This window comes from Kluyveromyces lactis, assembly GCF_000002515.2.
Source record: "Kluyveromyces lactis strain NRRL Y-1140 chromosome F complete sequence".
NCBI lineage: Eukaryota > Fungi > Ascomycota > Saccharomycetes > Saccharomycetales > Saccharomycetaceae > Kluyveromyces > Kluyveromyces lactis.
This window is the reverse complement of record NC_006042.1, coordinates 1996051-2012128: the sequence shown is the minus strand read 5'-3', so window position 1 is coordinate 2012128 and position 16078 is coordinate 1996051. Positions and strand designations below refer to the sequence as shown.

General features: G+C 38.6%; 8 protein-coding genes and 3 non-coding genes across 11 annotated transcripts; 8 read left to right on the top strand and 3 right to left on the bottom strand.

The window, feature by feature from the left end:
* Window positions 1-112: 112 nt before the first annotated feature.
* On the top strand, window positions 113-3778 carry MSN5 (karyopherin MSN5; the record flags this gene model as incomplete). Its single annotated transcript, XM_456046.1, has 1 exon — window positions 113-3778. The coding sequence occupies one exon, from the start codon at window positions 113-115 to the stop codon at window positions 3776-3778; it is 3666 nt and encodes a 1221-aa protein (XP_456046.1).
* Window positions 3779-4088: 310 nt separating this feature from the next.
* On the top strand, window positions 4089-5168 carry MRX8 (translation initiation/elongation factor MRX8; the record flags this gene model as incomplete). The annotated part of the gene is made up of 1 exon (XM_456045.1): window positions 4089-5168. The coding sequence occupies one exon, from the start codon at window positions 4089-4091 to the stop codon at window positions 5166-5168; it is 1080 nt and encodes a 359-aa protein (XP_456045.1).
* Window positions 5169-5488: 320 nt separating this feature from the next.
* Window positions 5489-6148, bottom strand: GAR1 (H/ACA snoRNP pseudouridylase subunit GAR1; the record flags this gene model as incomplete). Its single annotated transcript, XM_456044.1, has 1 exon — window positions 5489-6148. The coding sequence occupies one exon, from the start codon at window positions 6146-6148 to the stop codon at window positions 5489-5491; it is 660 nt and encodes a 219-aa protein (XP_456044.1).
* Window positions 6149-6971: 823 nt separating this feature from the next.
* Window positions 6972-7820, top strand: MRPS28 (mitochondrial 37S ribosomal protein uS15m; the record flags this gene model as incomplete). Its single annotated transcript, XM_456043.1, has 1 exon — window positions 6972-7820. The coding sequence occupies one exon, from the start codon at window positions 6972-6974 to the stop codon at window positions 7818-7820; it is 849 nt and encodes a 282-aa protein (XP_456043.1).
* Window positions 7821-8051: 231 nt separating this feature from the next.
* On the bottom strand, window positions 8052-9578 carry KLLA0_F21560g (homoserine O-acetyltransferase family protein; the record flags this gene model as incomplete). The annotated part of the gene is made up of 1 exon (XM_456042.1): window positions 8052-9578. One exon carries the CDS (start codon window positions 9576-9578, stop codon window positions 8052-8054), a length of 1527 nt encoding a protein of 508 aa, XP_456042.1.
* Window positions 9579-9890: 312 nt separating this feature from the next.
* On the bottom strand, window positions 9891-10012 carry KLLA0_F21516r. Its single transcript has 2 exons — window positions 9976-10012; window positions 9891-9927 (listed from the first exon to the last, which is right to left on the bottom strand). It is a non-coding gene; the product is annotated as a tRNA-Pro (tRNA).
* A 488-nt stretch (window positions 10013-10500) lies between these two features.
* Window positions 10501-10572, top strand: KLLA0_F21494r. Its single transcript has one exon. It is a non-coding gene; the product is annotated as a tRNA-Arg (tRNA).
* A 13-nt stretch (window positions 10573-10585) lies between these two features.
* On the top strand, window positions 10586-10657 carry KLLA0_F21472r. Its single transcript has one exon. It is a non-coding gene; the product is annotated as a tRNA-Asp (tRNA).
* A 337-nt stretch (window positions 10658-10994) lies between these two features.
* On the top strand, window positions 10995-12152 carry KAE1 (tRNA N6-adenosine threonylcarbamoyltransferase; the record flags this gene model as incomplete). Its single annotated transcript, XM_456041.1, has 1 exon — window positions 10995-12152. One exon carries the CDS (start codon window positions 10995-10997, stop codon window positions 12150-12152), a length of 1158 nt encoding a protein of 385 aa, XP_456041.1.
* Window positions 12153-12497: 345 nt separating this feature from the next.
* Window positions 12498-13325, top strand: SPC34 (Spc34p; the record flags this gene model as incomplete). Its single annotated transcript, XM_456040.1, has 1 exon — window positions 12498-13325. The coding sequence occupies one exon, from the start codon at window positions 12498-12500 to the stop codon at window positions 13323-13325; it is 828 nt and encodes a 275-aa protein (XP_456040.1).
* Window positions 13326-13751: 426 nt separating this feature from the next.
* On the top strand, window positions 13752-15869 carry KLLA0_F21406g (WD repeat MDV1/CAF4 family protein; the record flags this gene model as incomplete). Its single annotated transcript, XM_456039.1, has 1 exon — window positions 13752-15869. One exon carries the CDS (start codon window positions 13752-13754, stop codon window positions 15867-15869), a length of 2118 nt encoding a protein of 705 aa, XP_456039.1.
* Window positions 15870-16078: the final 209 nt, after the last annotated feature.

Below are 16078 nucleotides of genomic sequence, written 5' to 3'. Positions count from 1 at the left end.
ATTTACCACATCGGTTTCTGATATTTTGAATCACTTTTGATTCAAGAATTACGAGTTCTCTTAAATTATATTAGTTTATAAGCAAGAAAAGGGACTGGGCACAAGTAGAGCAATGGAAAATTCAGGCGCTTCTCAAGTGGTCGCAGCTTTGGAAGTAATTTACGATCCAAAATCAGATAATGCGAAGAGATTGGATGCACAGAAGTTTTTGGACGAAGTGAAAGAGAGAGAAGAATCGCCGTTTTGGGGATATGAAATAGCTCTCAATAACCCACAGAATTCAATATTAAAACATTTTGGATTAGGGTTATTGGTAAACGCCTTAAAGAAAAATTGGTCGGGTTATGATGAAGAAAAACGGATGGCATTAAGAAAGTGGATCATTGAACTAAACTACAGGGTGCAACCGAATGATCCAAGATATATTAGAGAGAAGCTAGCTTTCCTTTGGGTCGAAATAGCGAAAAGGATCTGGGGTGAGGCTTTGAAAGTGGAAGAACCTACTGAGGAACAGCTAGCCGAATCGTGGGTCGATATGGATAGATGCCTAACAGAACTATGGCAGATGAATGAGGCGTCTAGAGAGCTAGTTCTCATAATCTTTAGAACGCTTTTCGAAGACACGTTCTTACTTGAAGATGTTGCCGTGTTGAAGAGATTGCCCATTATTCAACCGCTCTGCATAATGATTGTCTGCCCAATGGATGTCTTCAGTGTGAAATACAAGTACTCTGGTAAATGGGAGATGTTCAAATCCAATCCAGAAGGTTGGTTTGCTCTTTTCACCAGTGAATTAAAAGCAGCATTAGAAGTGGAAAATGCCCAGTACATCGTTAGGTTGTTGGAAACTTTAAAGAGCTGCTTGAACTGGCCTTTGAGCGAAGTTATTGTATCCAATGACGTATTCTCTGCATTGTTAGGGTGCTTAACAAAGGACATACCCAAAGCCCAATCTATTGCACTAGATTCTATCCATATTCTCCTCACCCGTCCATACAGTAACACAGATCATTACAACATGATTGTGAATCGTGTATTTGACAGTATGGGTTTAATGGACACTGTATATTCACAATTGCTTTTCGATCCAATTGAGGGTATCGATGAGGCCAAATATCCAATTATGAAGAAGTTTGTGGATATGATAACCTGTTTATACACATGCGTGCTCAAAATATCTGATCTACAAAACATCGAAACATATATGAAGCTTGTTTTAAAAACTACTTATAATCCCAGTTTGATTGTCAGCGGGCTTTCCTTAGATCTCTGGTGTGCATGCTTGAGAAACGATGAATTTTTACCAATTTTAGAGAAATTGGTTATTCCCGACTTGTTGGAGTTTGCTGGAAATGCTTTGATTTACTACGAACAGATTGAAGATCATGTCTCCAAGAATTTCGTTGAAGTGGACTTCCAGTCGACAGCTGAATACGAGAACTACTGTTCAAGCTATAGAAAGAGAATCAGGGATATTATCCGCCTCATATCATGTGTTCAACTAGACTTTGCATATGATTGGTTATGTGAGAGACTTAATAAATACTTTGGATCTCAATTTGGACAACAAGTTCTCAGTTCTACTTATTTGGATCACAAGTCGGAACCATATTTGAGTGCTCTGACTCAATTTATGATTGTAGAATGTTTCATTAATGGTTGTATACGATGGAAGATATGGTATACAGACGAATCAACTTTCAGTCAAAAGCTTGACGCAATTCTTGCGAAAGTGGAAATGTTATCCAACCAACTTTTAGCATTAAATTTGAGAGAGCCATTACTCTTGAAGAAACAAATTCAAAACTTTGCATTATTCTTAACTATTTTGAAGGACAACGTGCTTTTCACGTTATTAGAAAAGATTATTACTACCGCTACTCTTGAATACCCTGAGATTGATATGAACGAGAAGAGCGAACAATCAGATGCAGTTCGTGATTTGAGGTATGCTTGCGGTATTGAACTTAATCGGATGGCCCTATTAATGCCAGCATCCCTACAACCAATATACCCTGATCTTGAAAATGTGGTTGCAGGCATACTACCAAAGTTGAGCTCTCATGAAACGATCTCTTTCAAGTCATTCTTATTAACTATTGTTCTTAAATCTAATTTGGAGAATAAGGGGGAAAAATTTGCCCAGTTAGTGGATCCTGAGTTTGCTGCTTGGTCTGATAAGGGGACAGTTGTTGGTTTGACGGATCTTCCATGGTTCCTTGAAAGACTTGGAATAGTGAAAATAGCAGAGTATTTTCAGAGACGTAATATCGACGAAAATAGTGACTTATTGTCCATTCAGATGGACGAAGACGGAAAGAAACTTAAAGCAGATTTAACACAGCATTGGCAAACTATATTTCCAGTTCGTGCTACTAGAATGTTTATCCATTATTCCATGCAGAGCGTCAAGGGCGATGTTGAGTTCCGGATGTTACAAGAGTTGTGGAAGCCACGTATTGTGCCTATCTTACCGTATATCTTAAGACTCCTATTCCAGCTTCAATCGTATCATAACCCTGCCAACTGGGCTTCACTGCCAACCGTTGTTCAGTCCTTCGTTCGGGTATCTACTGTTGAAAGATTCTGGGAGGCAGGTGCTACGAATAAATCCAAAGACGAATTTATCGATGAGCATAATAAGGCTTTACAAACTGTGCGCGATTTTGCTGATTCTGTGGGTCACATTGTTAGGTACACTAGAGAATACGTCCTTTTGGTTCTTGCTTCTATGTCGGGACTTGGATCAATTTTCTTTGAGGTAGATAACCTGGCGAATCTGATGATGGACTCAATAGCCATTTACACGCCGGACGGAGACATAAGTCCTGGTGTTTCAACTCATGGTTGGAAACATATTATCAACGTAGCTGTGAGACCGATACTCAGAAACTGCCCTGATGAATGTGCTCCGAAATTTATGTCAGCATTTTTACCAAAACTATTCAAAACACTAGATTTAATGTTGGAAAAGAAATGGTCAACTCATACCCAAAGTGAAGTAAATCCACCACCGAGAGATGAAGAAGAAATGACCGAAGAAATTCTTGAAGAGAACTTGTTACGCCAGTTCACCACTGTTGTTGTTCGATTATTGATAGATTCAATTGGACAAGTGGGATCGCATACTCAGGCTTCAAAGATTCGAGTCTCGGTTCATCAAATTAAGATGCGTAAGATTATTTTCGAAGACATCAATATTCTTGCCCCATTTTTGCGACTATTGAATAGGCTCGTCTCAGTGCGAGACAGCAAATGTTCATTCAATTCCATCCTCATTTTGAAAAGCTGTCTCTCCGAAACATTAGCAAAACACCCAGATGTTGATAGATTTTATACTACCGAAGTTGTGCCAAATTTGATCATGAATGTATTGACTCAAAGAGCTTTCAAGGATTCGTTTTATGAGGCTCTATACGCTTTTACCGTTATTTTCTTAACCCTTTCGAAGGAGTACGATTACTTCAATCAATTCCTATACGAGTTATCCAGAGGATACAACATTGACGAGCTTTACACAAACTTAAAGCAAGTAGATAATTACAAAGATCAGAGAGTAGTGGCTGCGGGTTTCATCGATTGGATGAAAGATATCTACGGTGACCAAGATGACTCTCACTTCACCGCAGATCATGAAGCAAAAACTAAAGAGAGAAGAGAAGCTATCCTAGCTAGAGCTGGTGAGCAATTACTAGGGAAAAATAAACCGGAATCGAACATGCTTGAGGACCCTAATTTAGAAGGTGACGTTCTCGGCGGCTTGTTCGATAATAATTAGAGTAAACTTTCTGGAAACTTTTAATTGAAAAAACTATCTAAATATACATACTTGAAAATTAGCCACATTGTGGAATATTGTGTTACAAAGTTCGGGCTGCTTTAGATACCTTTCTTTCTTTTATTTCATTTTTTTTTGTAGATAGATACCCTTTAACTTCTGTTGATCTCACTCTTTCTTAAGAAAATTTTCTACCCAGTTTAGTTAGTTAGTATATCAAATCTGGATCAATAAAACAACAATGATATGGACACCATACATGCTTTCAAGATACAATAACGCCTGATCACGTAGGTGGGACGACACAACTATGAAACAATGCACCAGACTTTTTTCGCAGTTGGATGTTAAATCCTTGGTGATGAATACTAAGGTAACATCAAAGGAACAAATAGTGAACCATGACAGGCAGAACACCGAAATCAGAAAGAATAGGCACGCAAAGAGGCGAGACCCAGACAAGGTGAAAACAATTATAAATGATTTATATCAAAAACTTAATAAGGAATATGCGCCTCTAAAAGCTTCAGATTTATCACAAGTCAATTTTTTCTTCAACAAGGCAAAGGTTAAGTTCGAATGGAGTGCTCCTACATTCAATGATGTACCAGGTGAAAAGGTTAGGCGCTTGATGGAAAAAAGGCAGCAAGCAATACAAACTATAATGGATGAAGAAAATGAATTTATTGCATCAACAACTTTCAAGAAAGGTTCGATGACGTTACCTGTTGCGTCTGAGGATGTCCCTCAGATTAATTCTAATAAAATGTATCAAGGTAAGACGGGCGGGATTCCATTCGAGTTGATCAACCAACTACCAGAAATAGCGTTTTTGGGAAGATGTAATTCAGGGAAATCTACTCTTTTAAACAGTGTCACTACGGAGGTGACAAGAAATAGTTTAAACGAATATGCAAATGCCTCCAAAAAGGCAGGTTTTACAAAGACCATCAATTGTTTCAATGTAGGTGGGAAGTTTCGCATCATTGATACTCCAGGATATGGTACTAAAGGAACTGTGGAACAAGGGAAAGTCACGATGGATTATTTGCATAAAAGAAGAGAGTTACGTCGCAGTTTCTTGCTAATAAGTGCCAATAATGGATTTAGCGAATACGATGCACAGATGATAGATTTACTTGTTAACGATGGAATTCCTTTTGAAATAGTATTCACGAAGATGGATACCATCAAAGACATGGCGCAAGTAGAGAGCATTATTGAAGAAAGTAATGTTCTGCGATTACCCACATCTCCTAGATTCATTTTCTTAAACTCAATGACAAATAAGCGCTGTCAAAAACGTTTCGGATTAGATGTTTTACGGTATGTTGTCCTAGAAGCTTGTGGATTATTACCTGGGGTAAGACCTTCCAAGATAAAGAAATAAAGTAGAAAACATAGAACGCATCGAGGTCTATCAATACAGTGTATTATGTGGTATATTATGAAGTAATAGGTTTCTGATGGAATGATTTCTGATTTGGTTAATATTATACATGCGAAATACTGATCTATTTGATCTAAGATTGTTATATAGAAAAGAAGTTAATTCAATTGTTTATAGTGGAAGTTTTTCGAACTGCTCTAAAAAAGACGGGAAATAAAACCAAAAGAGAGAACTATGCGACTTTATTTTTGAACTTCGTTGTTCTTAATTTGGTTTTAGTTTTAATATGATATTAATATGCATGAATTTCCGTGTATAGCTTAGAATCTACGTCCACCACCGAACCCACCACGGGAACCGCCACGAGAACCACCGAATCCACCTCTGGATCCACCTCTAGAACCACCACGAGAGCCACCGCTGAATCCACCACGACCACCGCTGAATCCACCACGAGAGCCACCGAATCCACCACGAGAGCCACCACGACCACCTCCGAATCCACCTCTAGAACCGCCTCTTGCACCACCACGGCCACCACCGAATCCACCACGACCACCTGGGGCACCAGATCTCTTTCTCTTTGGTTTTGGTGGGCCAGCAACCTTTGGCTTAGGCAAGAATCTCTCTATAGGTAGTAACTTATCAGGAGCAATGTAGAACTTGTCACCTTCGCTGAAACTTTCAGCCTTTACACCATCGGAACATTTCACTGTGAAGAACACTTCGTTTAATGGACCTAAAATTTCATCAACTTTACCAACTTGTGTCTTGTTTTCCAAATAGATTGGAGCGTTGAAGTATGGAATCTTAGTGTTAATGGAACGACACACAATGTCTCCTTCGCATGGATGCAAAAAAGCACCCATTTCAAGAACTGAATCTGGAGGACCTTGTGGTGCAGCTCTACCACCAAATCCACCACGGGAATTACCACGGAATCCACCACGGGAACCTCTATTACCACCTCTAAAACTCATCTGTGAATTATATCTCTTGTCAAAATTACGCTGCTTTTACCAGTACAATTACTCTAATCCGTATCTTAACCTTCGAAGAACAGTTAAAAAAGATATCTATTGGTCCAGGGTGTTTCAATCACAGAAGAAAACAGAAGTGTTTCAACTCTACCTGTTATAAATAATCAACAACAGAACAGATTATTTTGACTACTCAAAACCTATCGCCTGTACATCAGTCTGTTAAAGGTTTTCGATATTGATGAGATGAGATGCGATGAGGTCTAATTTGGAAAATTTTCACTGTTCGAATGTACAGGCCATTCCTGGAAAAAGAAAACGTAATTATATGTGGTGTATGGAGTTACATATCAGTTTTATTCAATATTTGACAATGAAAGTCGTGAAACTGCAGTGACACTACAGTGAAACTGGTATTAAATAACAATAGCAACATCCTACTGAAGCCGATCCTTTCACAGAAGATTGCGCTTGTTCTTTTCATTTCTTGTTTTTGCACTTGTCAACAGAGTAAACTCTCACTTGTGAGAAATAAAACCACGTGACAAAACTCATGTGCATATTTTCGTTTCAAACGATTTTTCTCCGTTCGAACCCTTAATGCACCCCAATTCTTTTTTTTTTGTAGTCTTTTCACCAAACGTAGAACAGTGCATTTGACAAAAAAAACTGAAAGAAAAAAAATTGGATAATATGAAAATCATTGAGAATTGACTTTAATTCAACTGATATGAATATCATGAGAAGAGGGAAATTTCTTCAGCTCGTATATCTATAACTTTGTTGTGTGAGGGTGTGATCATTGAGTCAAGTGCGTATCGCAATGAGTTCATCTATTGTGCCTATGTTACGTACAGGATTTGTGAGGCCACTTGTGAGACCTTTCTCCAGTTCGAGTGTCATTGGAAGTGCTAAATCAGTCAAGTTCTTGAAAGCTCAAAGAAGAAAACAGCTGAACGAAGCTAAGCAGAATAAGATCAAAAACTCATTGGACGATGTGGATCCAGTGCTTGGACGTCCAAATACACCATTTATAGACCGTGTGATGGCAGAACTCCAAGAACCAAACGTTTTGATTCCAGGGTACGAGCATGGAGAAGTGGAAAAGCTATTGGTATCCGTTGAAGAGACCAAGAAGAAGCAAGCTAGTTTGACAGGGTTAGATTCCTTGCTTGAGGAACAGTCTATCAAAAATCTAAGGAACAAGCATGAGGCCGTGCTTCGTATTATCAATATGAAGAACGCTAGTAACGCAGATGCCTTGAAGATGGCTGTCAGATTGGCAAGAGAAGAATTCCAAAGATTCCCCGGGGATACAGGTTCGAGCGAAGTACAGGCTGCTGTCATGACCGTCAGAATTCATAACTTGGCTAAACATGTAAAGGAGAATAAGAAAGATTTTAAGAACATTAGAGCGTTGAGAATTTTGGTACAACAAAGACAAAGTATCTTGAGATATTTGAAGAAAGATCAGCCTGAAAGATATTTCTGGACCATTCAAAAGTTGGGTCTAACGGATAATGCAGCTATGTCTGAATTCAATATGGATAGACGTTATATGCAAGATTATAAATTCTTCGGTGATGTTATTTTGATTAAGGATTCGAATAAGGTTGCCGATGCTAAGCGTAAGGCTGCTCGTAAGGAAAAAATGTTCAGTTCCGAGCAATAGATTTTAAAAGAATACTATAGGAATTGAAAATGCCGAAAACGAAAACGATAGATATATTTCCATACGCTTCAAAATGATCTTCGTTTATTATTTGTAGCAGAATCTGCTACTCTTGTATATATATACATACTTCACATTTCATAATTATGAAAACAAAGTAAGGAATAACGCTAATGCAGTCGTATCAAATTAAAAAAAGTTGTCTATATAAATTTATGCACAATCTTTGGTTTATAGCTGATCACGGAGGAATTTGCCTATGCTCGATCCGACTATTTCTAAATCTAGAAGGAAAGTATCGTGTCCGTACAATGACGCATTCTCGTCTAATTCAACATGTGTCACATTATCGTTCGGTCCCTTTAAAAGTTCAACAATCTCTCTTTGTTGCCAATACGGGAAGAGGGAGTCTGTCTTAACACCAATCACCAAGATATCTTTATCTAGAAGTTGAGTCATCCCCGCTTCGAGATCTTTTCTGCTTTCTTCTATCGTTGTTGTTCTCCGTCTTTTCTTATACTTGTATGGCTCATCCGGCAGCCTTGACGAAGGCAAAACACCACTTTCAAAATCTCTTTGACTTTGCAATCTTCGTTTCTGGCTGCGCTCTTGGTCGGACTTTGATAAGCTGAATAAATCCATCGTCTTTGAAATGTATAAGAATGAGTTTGCGTCATATTCTAAGGAAAACTTCTCCCCTTGGTGATCCAGGTAAGTCTCAATAAGAAAATCTGGACATAGAACAGGAGACCTGTCATCATCTAATCTTTCTGTTCCGAACCTTGATTCCCATTCTGGGCCTGATCTATAAGTGACAGTTGCTATTTCTCTTGCTAATTTCATGCCGACATGAGGAGGTATTCTATCCGGATGCTCTTCACTTGGATAATAAAATCCTCTTTTCCAATTGGGATCTGCCATTAGTACCTGTCTCTGTGCATGTCTCATTGCTATAGATGATGGATGAGACCTCGCGCATGCTGAGACAGAAACAATTTTTTCCACTGAATCTGGAAATAGTTGACCATAAGCCAAAGATTGCATTCCCCCCATGGAACTTCCAACTGATGCTTTCAATTTGGTAATTCCGAAGCAGTCAATTAACCTCTTCTGAGCTCTGATCATATCCTGAATTGAGAGCATTGGGAACCTCGTTGCATACGGTTTCCCGTCTCCAGGATCTAGAGACGAAGGGCCTGTAGATCCGTAGCACCCTCCTAATACATTTGTACAGATAATGAACCACTTATCAGTGTCTAGGATTGAATTTCCAGGCCCTATGAAGTCTTCCCACCAGCCAGGTTTTTCGTTCGACGATGAGGAATGTGCATGTGACGATGCACTAAGTCCTGTATGTATTAAAATAGCATTAGATTTATCTTCATTTAAAGTGCCCCAGGTCTCATATGCCAACTCAAAATTCGGTAGCACTCCACCGTAGTCTAGAAATATAGGTTGTTTAGATTTGAAAAGCTGAAATCCTGATCTCACTTTCCCGTAAACTGGGTCATTCTTTGAAGATGCGGATGTGGCATCCTCTTCCATAGAGCATGACATCTTGGAGCTTGGTGTGTTAGGATCTGAGTCATCTCCTCTAAGCTTTGCAGTTTTCTTTTCGAGTTTATCTAGGCATGGAAACTGCATCGCAGGATTTGTAGACGTGTTCAATGCTGAGGAATATCTGGTCCAATTAGTTCGCACAGCATTGTGAGCTGCAGGAAACGACTTTTTTGAAGCGAATAGTATTGCCGATGACATTATCAACTCTATTTCCTCACAACTTCAGTTTCGGATTCAGAGAGATTCGATAATTCAGTGACTCGGATGCCGATGTCATCCAGTGTAAAATAATGTAAGAAACACTTCAGTGAAGATAAAACAGATGATAAGGTTGTAATAAGAATAAATTCATTGCTCTACTGTTGAAAGTTACAGTTATTAATAAGAGCTTAATATATACAAGAAGCCACAGAGCTGATCACGTGCTTTTGTGAACGAAAATATTCTCATTTGACACTTTCCACTGGGTTGCAATCAGTGGTAGAAAAGATCAGAAATTAAAAAAAATCTGGGGCGAGCTGGGAATTGAACCCAGGGCCTCTCGCATGCTTTGCAGTAGTTAAACTTCGTTTATCGAAGCTTCGCTAGGCTACTAACCCAAAGCGAGAATCATACCACTAGACCACACGCCCTCGCAATTTTGGCAGAAAACTTTTCTAGGTGTCCACAGAGTCTGTGAATGTCATGTGATCGGCGAATGAAGTCTTGAAGACCTCAGTTGCTAACTGATTTGCATGTTCAGCTCCTTCCTCTAGATTGAGGCTTCATACCTCACAGTGGTGTACGTATTTTAGAAGGTCTTTTATCAAACATTGCTGAAAGTTTATACTATCCCCCAATTAATTGCCCAATGGCAATTAATTCATATATTGAAGAAGTATTTATAACATTCTGTTGTTAATGATAAATATAAAGAGGCTAATGAGATAAAATTAGCTCAGGGAGTTTCACTGTCGTAGTAAAAAGATTTCCGCTGGTTGCAATTAATAAAAGGTATTTTTGCGTTGATTCAAAGGGTGAAATCCATTAATAAATTATCCAAAGATGCACATTGTTAGCACGTGGTTTCGGCTTCCGTACATAAATTAAAGGGAATTCAAGCAACTCAACGAATTAAATAGCTCGCGTGGCGTAATGGCAACGCGTCTGACTTCTAATCAGAAGATTGTGGGTTCGACCCCCACCGTGAGTGCTTTATTTCAAAATCCGCGATAGTTTAATGGTTAGAATTCGCGCTTGTCGCGTGCGAGATCGGGGTTCAATTCCCCGTCGCGGAGATCTTTTTTCATATCGAATCTGAAAATACGTTCTGTACACAATCTTTTCCCCTCAACGAGTGATTGACCAGCTATGACTATGTCTTGCAGTTTGATACACTTTTTCTGTTGTTGCTCCTCTTACTATGCTATCTTTTACTCACAAAATTGGTGTATATGATTTTTTGAAAAATTGGAATCTGAGAAAACCGAAAAGTTGAACTGAGATGAGTTGACTATCTTGATCTGTAATACAACTCCCTGAATATATAGTGTGTCTCACCAGTTCAACGTGTGTTCGTGCGATATTCATTGAAGGTATACCTATTATCGTCAAAAATTCTTTTTTCAGTAAGAGATGGTGAATTTAAACGGCATTCCACCAAGAGGTAAAAGGAACTATTATTTGGCAATTGGTCTTGAAGGATCTGCCAACAAGTTAGGCGTTGGTATTATCAAGCACCCAGTGCTAGAAAAACATGAAGATAGTGACCTTTCGTATGAGTGTGATGTTGAAATATTGGCTAATATTAGAGATACATATGTGACACCGCCAGGAGAAGGGTTTTTACCAAGAGATACTGCAAGACATCATAGGAATTGGGTGGTACGAATCATTAGAAAGGCATTAACGGAGGCCAAGATCGATGATCCCACAAAGATCGATGTGATATGTTTCACTAGAGGACCTGGAATGGGTGCTCCTTTGCATTGTGTGGTTATAGCTGCAAGGACTTTGTCATTGATGTGGGACATACCATTAGTTGGGGTTAACCACTGTGTGGGGCATATCGAGATGGGGAGAGAGATCACAGGAGCTAAAAATCCTGTCGTGCTCTATGTTAGTGGAGGTAACACTCAAGTTATTGCTTACTCCGAGAAAAGATATCGAATCTTTGGTGAAACGTTGGACATCGCCATTGGGAATTGTTTAGACAGATTTGCAAGAACTTTGAAGATACCGAATGCACCATCGCCTGGTTACAACATTGAACAACTGGCTAAACAGTGTAAGAATAAAGAAAAATTAGTGGTATTACCATACACTGTTAAGGGAATGGATCTGTCAATGAGTGGTATTTTGCAATATATTGACACTTTAGCGAAAGACCTATTCAAAAAGAACTTGAAGAATAAATTATTATTTGATTCAAGAACAGGAGAACAGCTTGTGACTGTAGAAGACCTATGTTACTCTTTACAGGAAAATTTATTTGCCATGCTTGTGGAGATTACCGAACGTGCAATGGCCCATGTAAACTCAAACCAAGTGCTAATAGTGGGTGGTGTTGGATGCAACGTTAGGCTTCAAGAGATGATGGCCCAAATGTGTAAAGACAGGTCCAATGGACAAGTACACGCAACTGATGACAGATTCTGTATTGATAATGGTGTGATGATTGCCCAGGCAGGCCTATTAGAGTACAGAACAGGCCACTTTGTTAAGGATCTTTCTGAAACCATTGTCACGCAGAAGTTTAGAACCGATGAGGTTTATATCGCATGGAGAGAATAATAATAGCCAATTCTGATTTTCTTGTTTATTTATCATCATATATAGAATAAAGTAAGCAATAGTTCTCGCTTAGCTTACCCCGATGTAAAGGCCGCATGAGCCTTAAAAGTCTTCTGTCAACCTTTTCCATTAACATAATGCCAACTCTTTTCACGTAAAGATTTCGTAAACACCGAAAACAAAAAAACTAAAATGTAAACATAATCGAGTTAAAAGATAAATGAATCATTTGGAGTATTTCAAGAAATTACATAGTATTGGATGAAATATTGTATTCCATAGCAGTTTCCTGAAAGAGGGTGGTGCCTAATCTGTACGTGTAGTGTTTTTTAACAACATCAAAGGATGTCTGGATCATTAGATTACTGCCTGGATCAGATATCAAAATCCGCGGAGTCAATATCGACCTTATATTTCAAACCGCCAGGCATCTTTAGAAATGCGATTGTACCAGGCAACAGCAAAGTGTACTCAGATCTTATAGTAAAGCTTATAAGAGATGGCGATTCAATTGAAGAAATGTCATTATACAGTACAGATAACGATGGAAATATGAAGCGTAAGGATGGGAAAGTAGGGATATACGATCATCTCTTGGAGAGGGAAGCAACTTTGAAACGGAACAGAGCACTATGTTTACCAGATCCAAGACCTATTACCTACATACCGAAGGGGTTTTATCTCAGTCAAAACGATCATGTCATCCGAAAGAAACAGAAACCTGCAAGAGATTTTATCTTCGAAGGAAGTAACAGCGATGAGCTGGGAATCTACGACGTGCTATTGAAAAAATTCAGCAAGGACGAACAAATCAAGCAATTTCTTCATGCATTGCGGAATGGAAGTGTGATAACTGGCGAGGATGTATCAAGAAGGAAAACTCTTTTCGTAGAAGATTTCCCAATCTCGATTATATTATCTGTGTTCCGGGAAATTATAGATCAATGGCCTCTCACTGAATACAAGGAGAAATTTGAAAAACTAATGCAAATATACAATGGATTACAAGCTGATATTAATGAACTTCAGAAGAAAGTAGAGATCCAGGAGTTAGACTTCCAACACGAAGCGTTACCGGAAAAAACGTCAATATCATCTCTCATCGATAAAGAGGAGAAAGAAATACAGAAGCTCGAGAAACAGTTGGACCTTTTGGAAGGGAGAAATAAGTGAAATCTAGCAGCGGTACTAAAAATCCATTTGATACATTAATAAGTTATATCCAAGAAAAACCGATATGCTTGCCGAAATGAAGTGGAAAGATATATTTCACACTTCGGGAATTAATCTCGCACTGGAATGGAAATATTCATGTAAGTTTCAGTTCAGTATATATCATTTTTGTATTATTAAGGTTCTAATTTTATGATAACGAAATATATCGTAGTTCCATTTCTACGGCATCTTGCTCTTCTACAGAGAATACGGTTTTCGTTCTTTCATATGATTTTATTGCTGCAATGAAAGTTCTAATTTCAGAGTACAAAAAAGTAGATACATGGAAACAAAGAGTTGTTAGTTCCTATTACAACTTCAAATCTTAAAGAAACATATGTTGCGAGCAAAAGCCTCGATAAGAGTGTTAGTGGTGCCAGAACTATGAGTTCTAATACGGGAGACCAGTTTGCCAATCTGGGAAAGGCACTGTCTACCACGGCGTCTGTTCTATTCTCGTCGCAGCCGATGGAAGACACAATTCTTTCATACAGTAGTCCATATAAGAAATTGCTTCATGAGACAATTACTAATGCAGGTGGGGGATCATCACTAGTTAAAGTACGCCACGACGTGAAATTATCTAAAGGCAAGAATACAGGTTTCCAAGATATATATTCCAATAGCAAAGAGTTCTTTAAAAACTCTTATAGTGATCCAAAAACAACATTCAAAGTTTTAAGTTACTTGAGTGATGATCTACTTGAAGACGCCCCACGAGACACTATACCTCAGAACAAGAACATGATAACAGAAAATGGCGAGAAAAGATCTGCAAAGTCAAAAAAGCAAGAACCGACGTTATTTCAAGGATTTGAAGCATCTTTACCTGTTATTAATGAAACGATAGAACTACAGCAAAAACTTATAATGAATAGCGATATGAAACCCTTAACAGACTCTGAGTCCATCCCAGTTTACGCTGAAGAAGAAGAACAAGAGGAAGAGTTTAGTTTGCCAGACCATTTAAAAGCTGATAAACTTCTGCATTCTTACTCCGCATCCTTCTTGAAGGATGCCTCGAGGTCAATCACCGATAACCTGGATTTACTTGAAATCCAGAAAAATCTAGCAGCTAGCGAAATAAGAGAGCTAGATATCAAGCTGGAAAAGTTAAAAATGATGCGTGAACTAGTATTCAAGCGAGTGGCTAAAATTGAGCAGCATGAATTGTTTTTGGAGAAGCATTTGAACAACGTTAAGGATAGAATCGATATGATTATAGAGTACAACATGGATAAAGAATACTCATCGGAGGATGAAGAAAATATAAATGGATTATCTGAACTTTCGCCTAAAACTGGAGAAACTAACGAAACATATGAAACTGCGGCTACCACTCCTTTAGAAAACAAAGAAGAAGAGCACTCTCCATTGCTTTCCAAATCCATCTATCAGCAGCTACAAGACCACGAGAAGAAATCGGATATTTCCGAAAGGAAGAAACATAGTACTTCCAAAAAAATTAAAGATGTTGGTGTTTCTCACCGTAATCGCCGCCGTAAAACTTATCCAACTTTACAACAGTTCTATGATTCCGGATCTAAGATTACAAGCCTTCCTAAGGCCCATGATGAAGATATCACTTGCCTAGATTTTGATATGCCATTTGGTACTATGTGCTCTGCTGGCAGTCTAGATCACTCGGTAAAAGTATGGGATTTAAGTAAAAAAAAACAAATTGCTACATTGCATGGACACTTAGCATCTATCAGTTGCATGCAAATTGATCAATATAGCACCCTGATTACTGGTGGTCGGGACGCAGTTCTGAAATTGTGGGATATCGATAAGGCCATGGCTGATGAAGCGTCAAATTCATCTGAAGATAATGATGCATGTTTATATACCTTTGATTCTCATGTTGATGAAATCACCGCAATAAGTTTTGACGGTGACAATTTGGTTTCTGGTTCTCAGGATAGGACAGTACGTCAATGGGATCTGAATAGTGGTAAGTGCACCCAAACCATAGATATATCTTTCGCAACTGGCCCTATGCGGTCTCAAAGAAACATCCCTCTTCGTAATAGTGTACTTCTAACCAAGGAACCGCCGGCTATTGGAGCTTTACAATGCTTCGATGCTGCCTTGGCGACAGGTACTAAAGATGGTATCGTAAGGCTTTGGGATTTAAGATCCGGGAAAGTAGTACGTATGTTAGAAGGTCATACTGACGCCATCACCTCCCTTCAGTTCGACTCGGTCAATCTAGTTACAGGTGCAATGGACAGAAGTATAAGAATATGGGACTTAAGAACTGGTATACTTTCTGACGTATTTGCATATGAGCAACCGATCACTTCTCTACATTTCGATCTGGATAAGATTGTAATTTCAAACAATGAGCCTACTGTGAAAATTTACAACAGGAAAGACGGTAACCACTGGTTCTGCGGCGAAGATGATCCTGAACAAGGTAACGTGGATTTTGTTAGATACAAACACGGATATTTGGTAGAAGGGCGCTCGAATGGTGACATCAACACCTGGGCAATTTAGACCTACAAAATTGTTTCAGCTGAAATGAGAGTTATGACATTTGCCGTCATCTGGCACATTACTTCAAAAATAATAAATATTCTTCACTATTCCCCATAAATTAAATAGAAAAATAATTAGCATACAATGTAGGTGATCACTTGTATATAACTCACTAGTATAAAAAGACCATCCTCATAATACCTTGCTAGTTATTTTCGCGTGCAGTA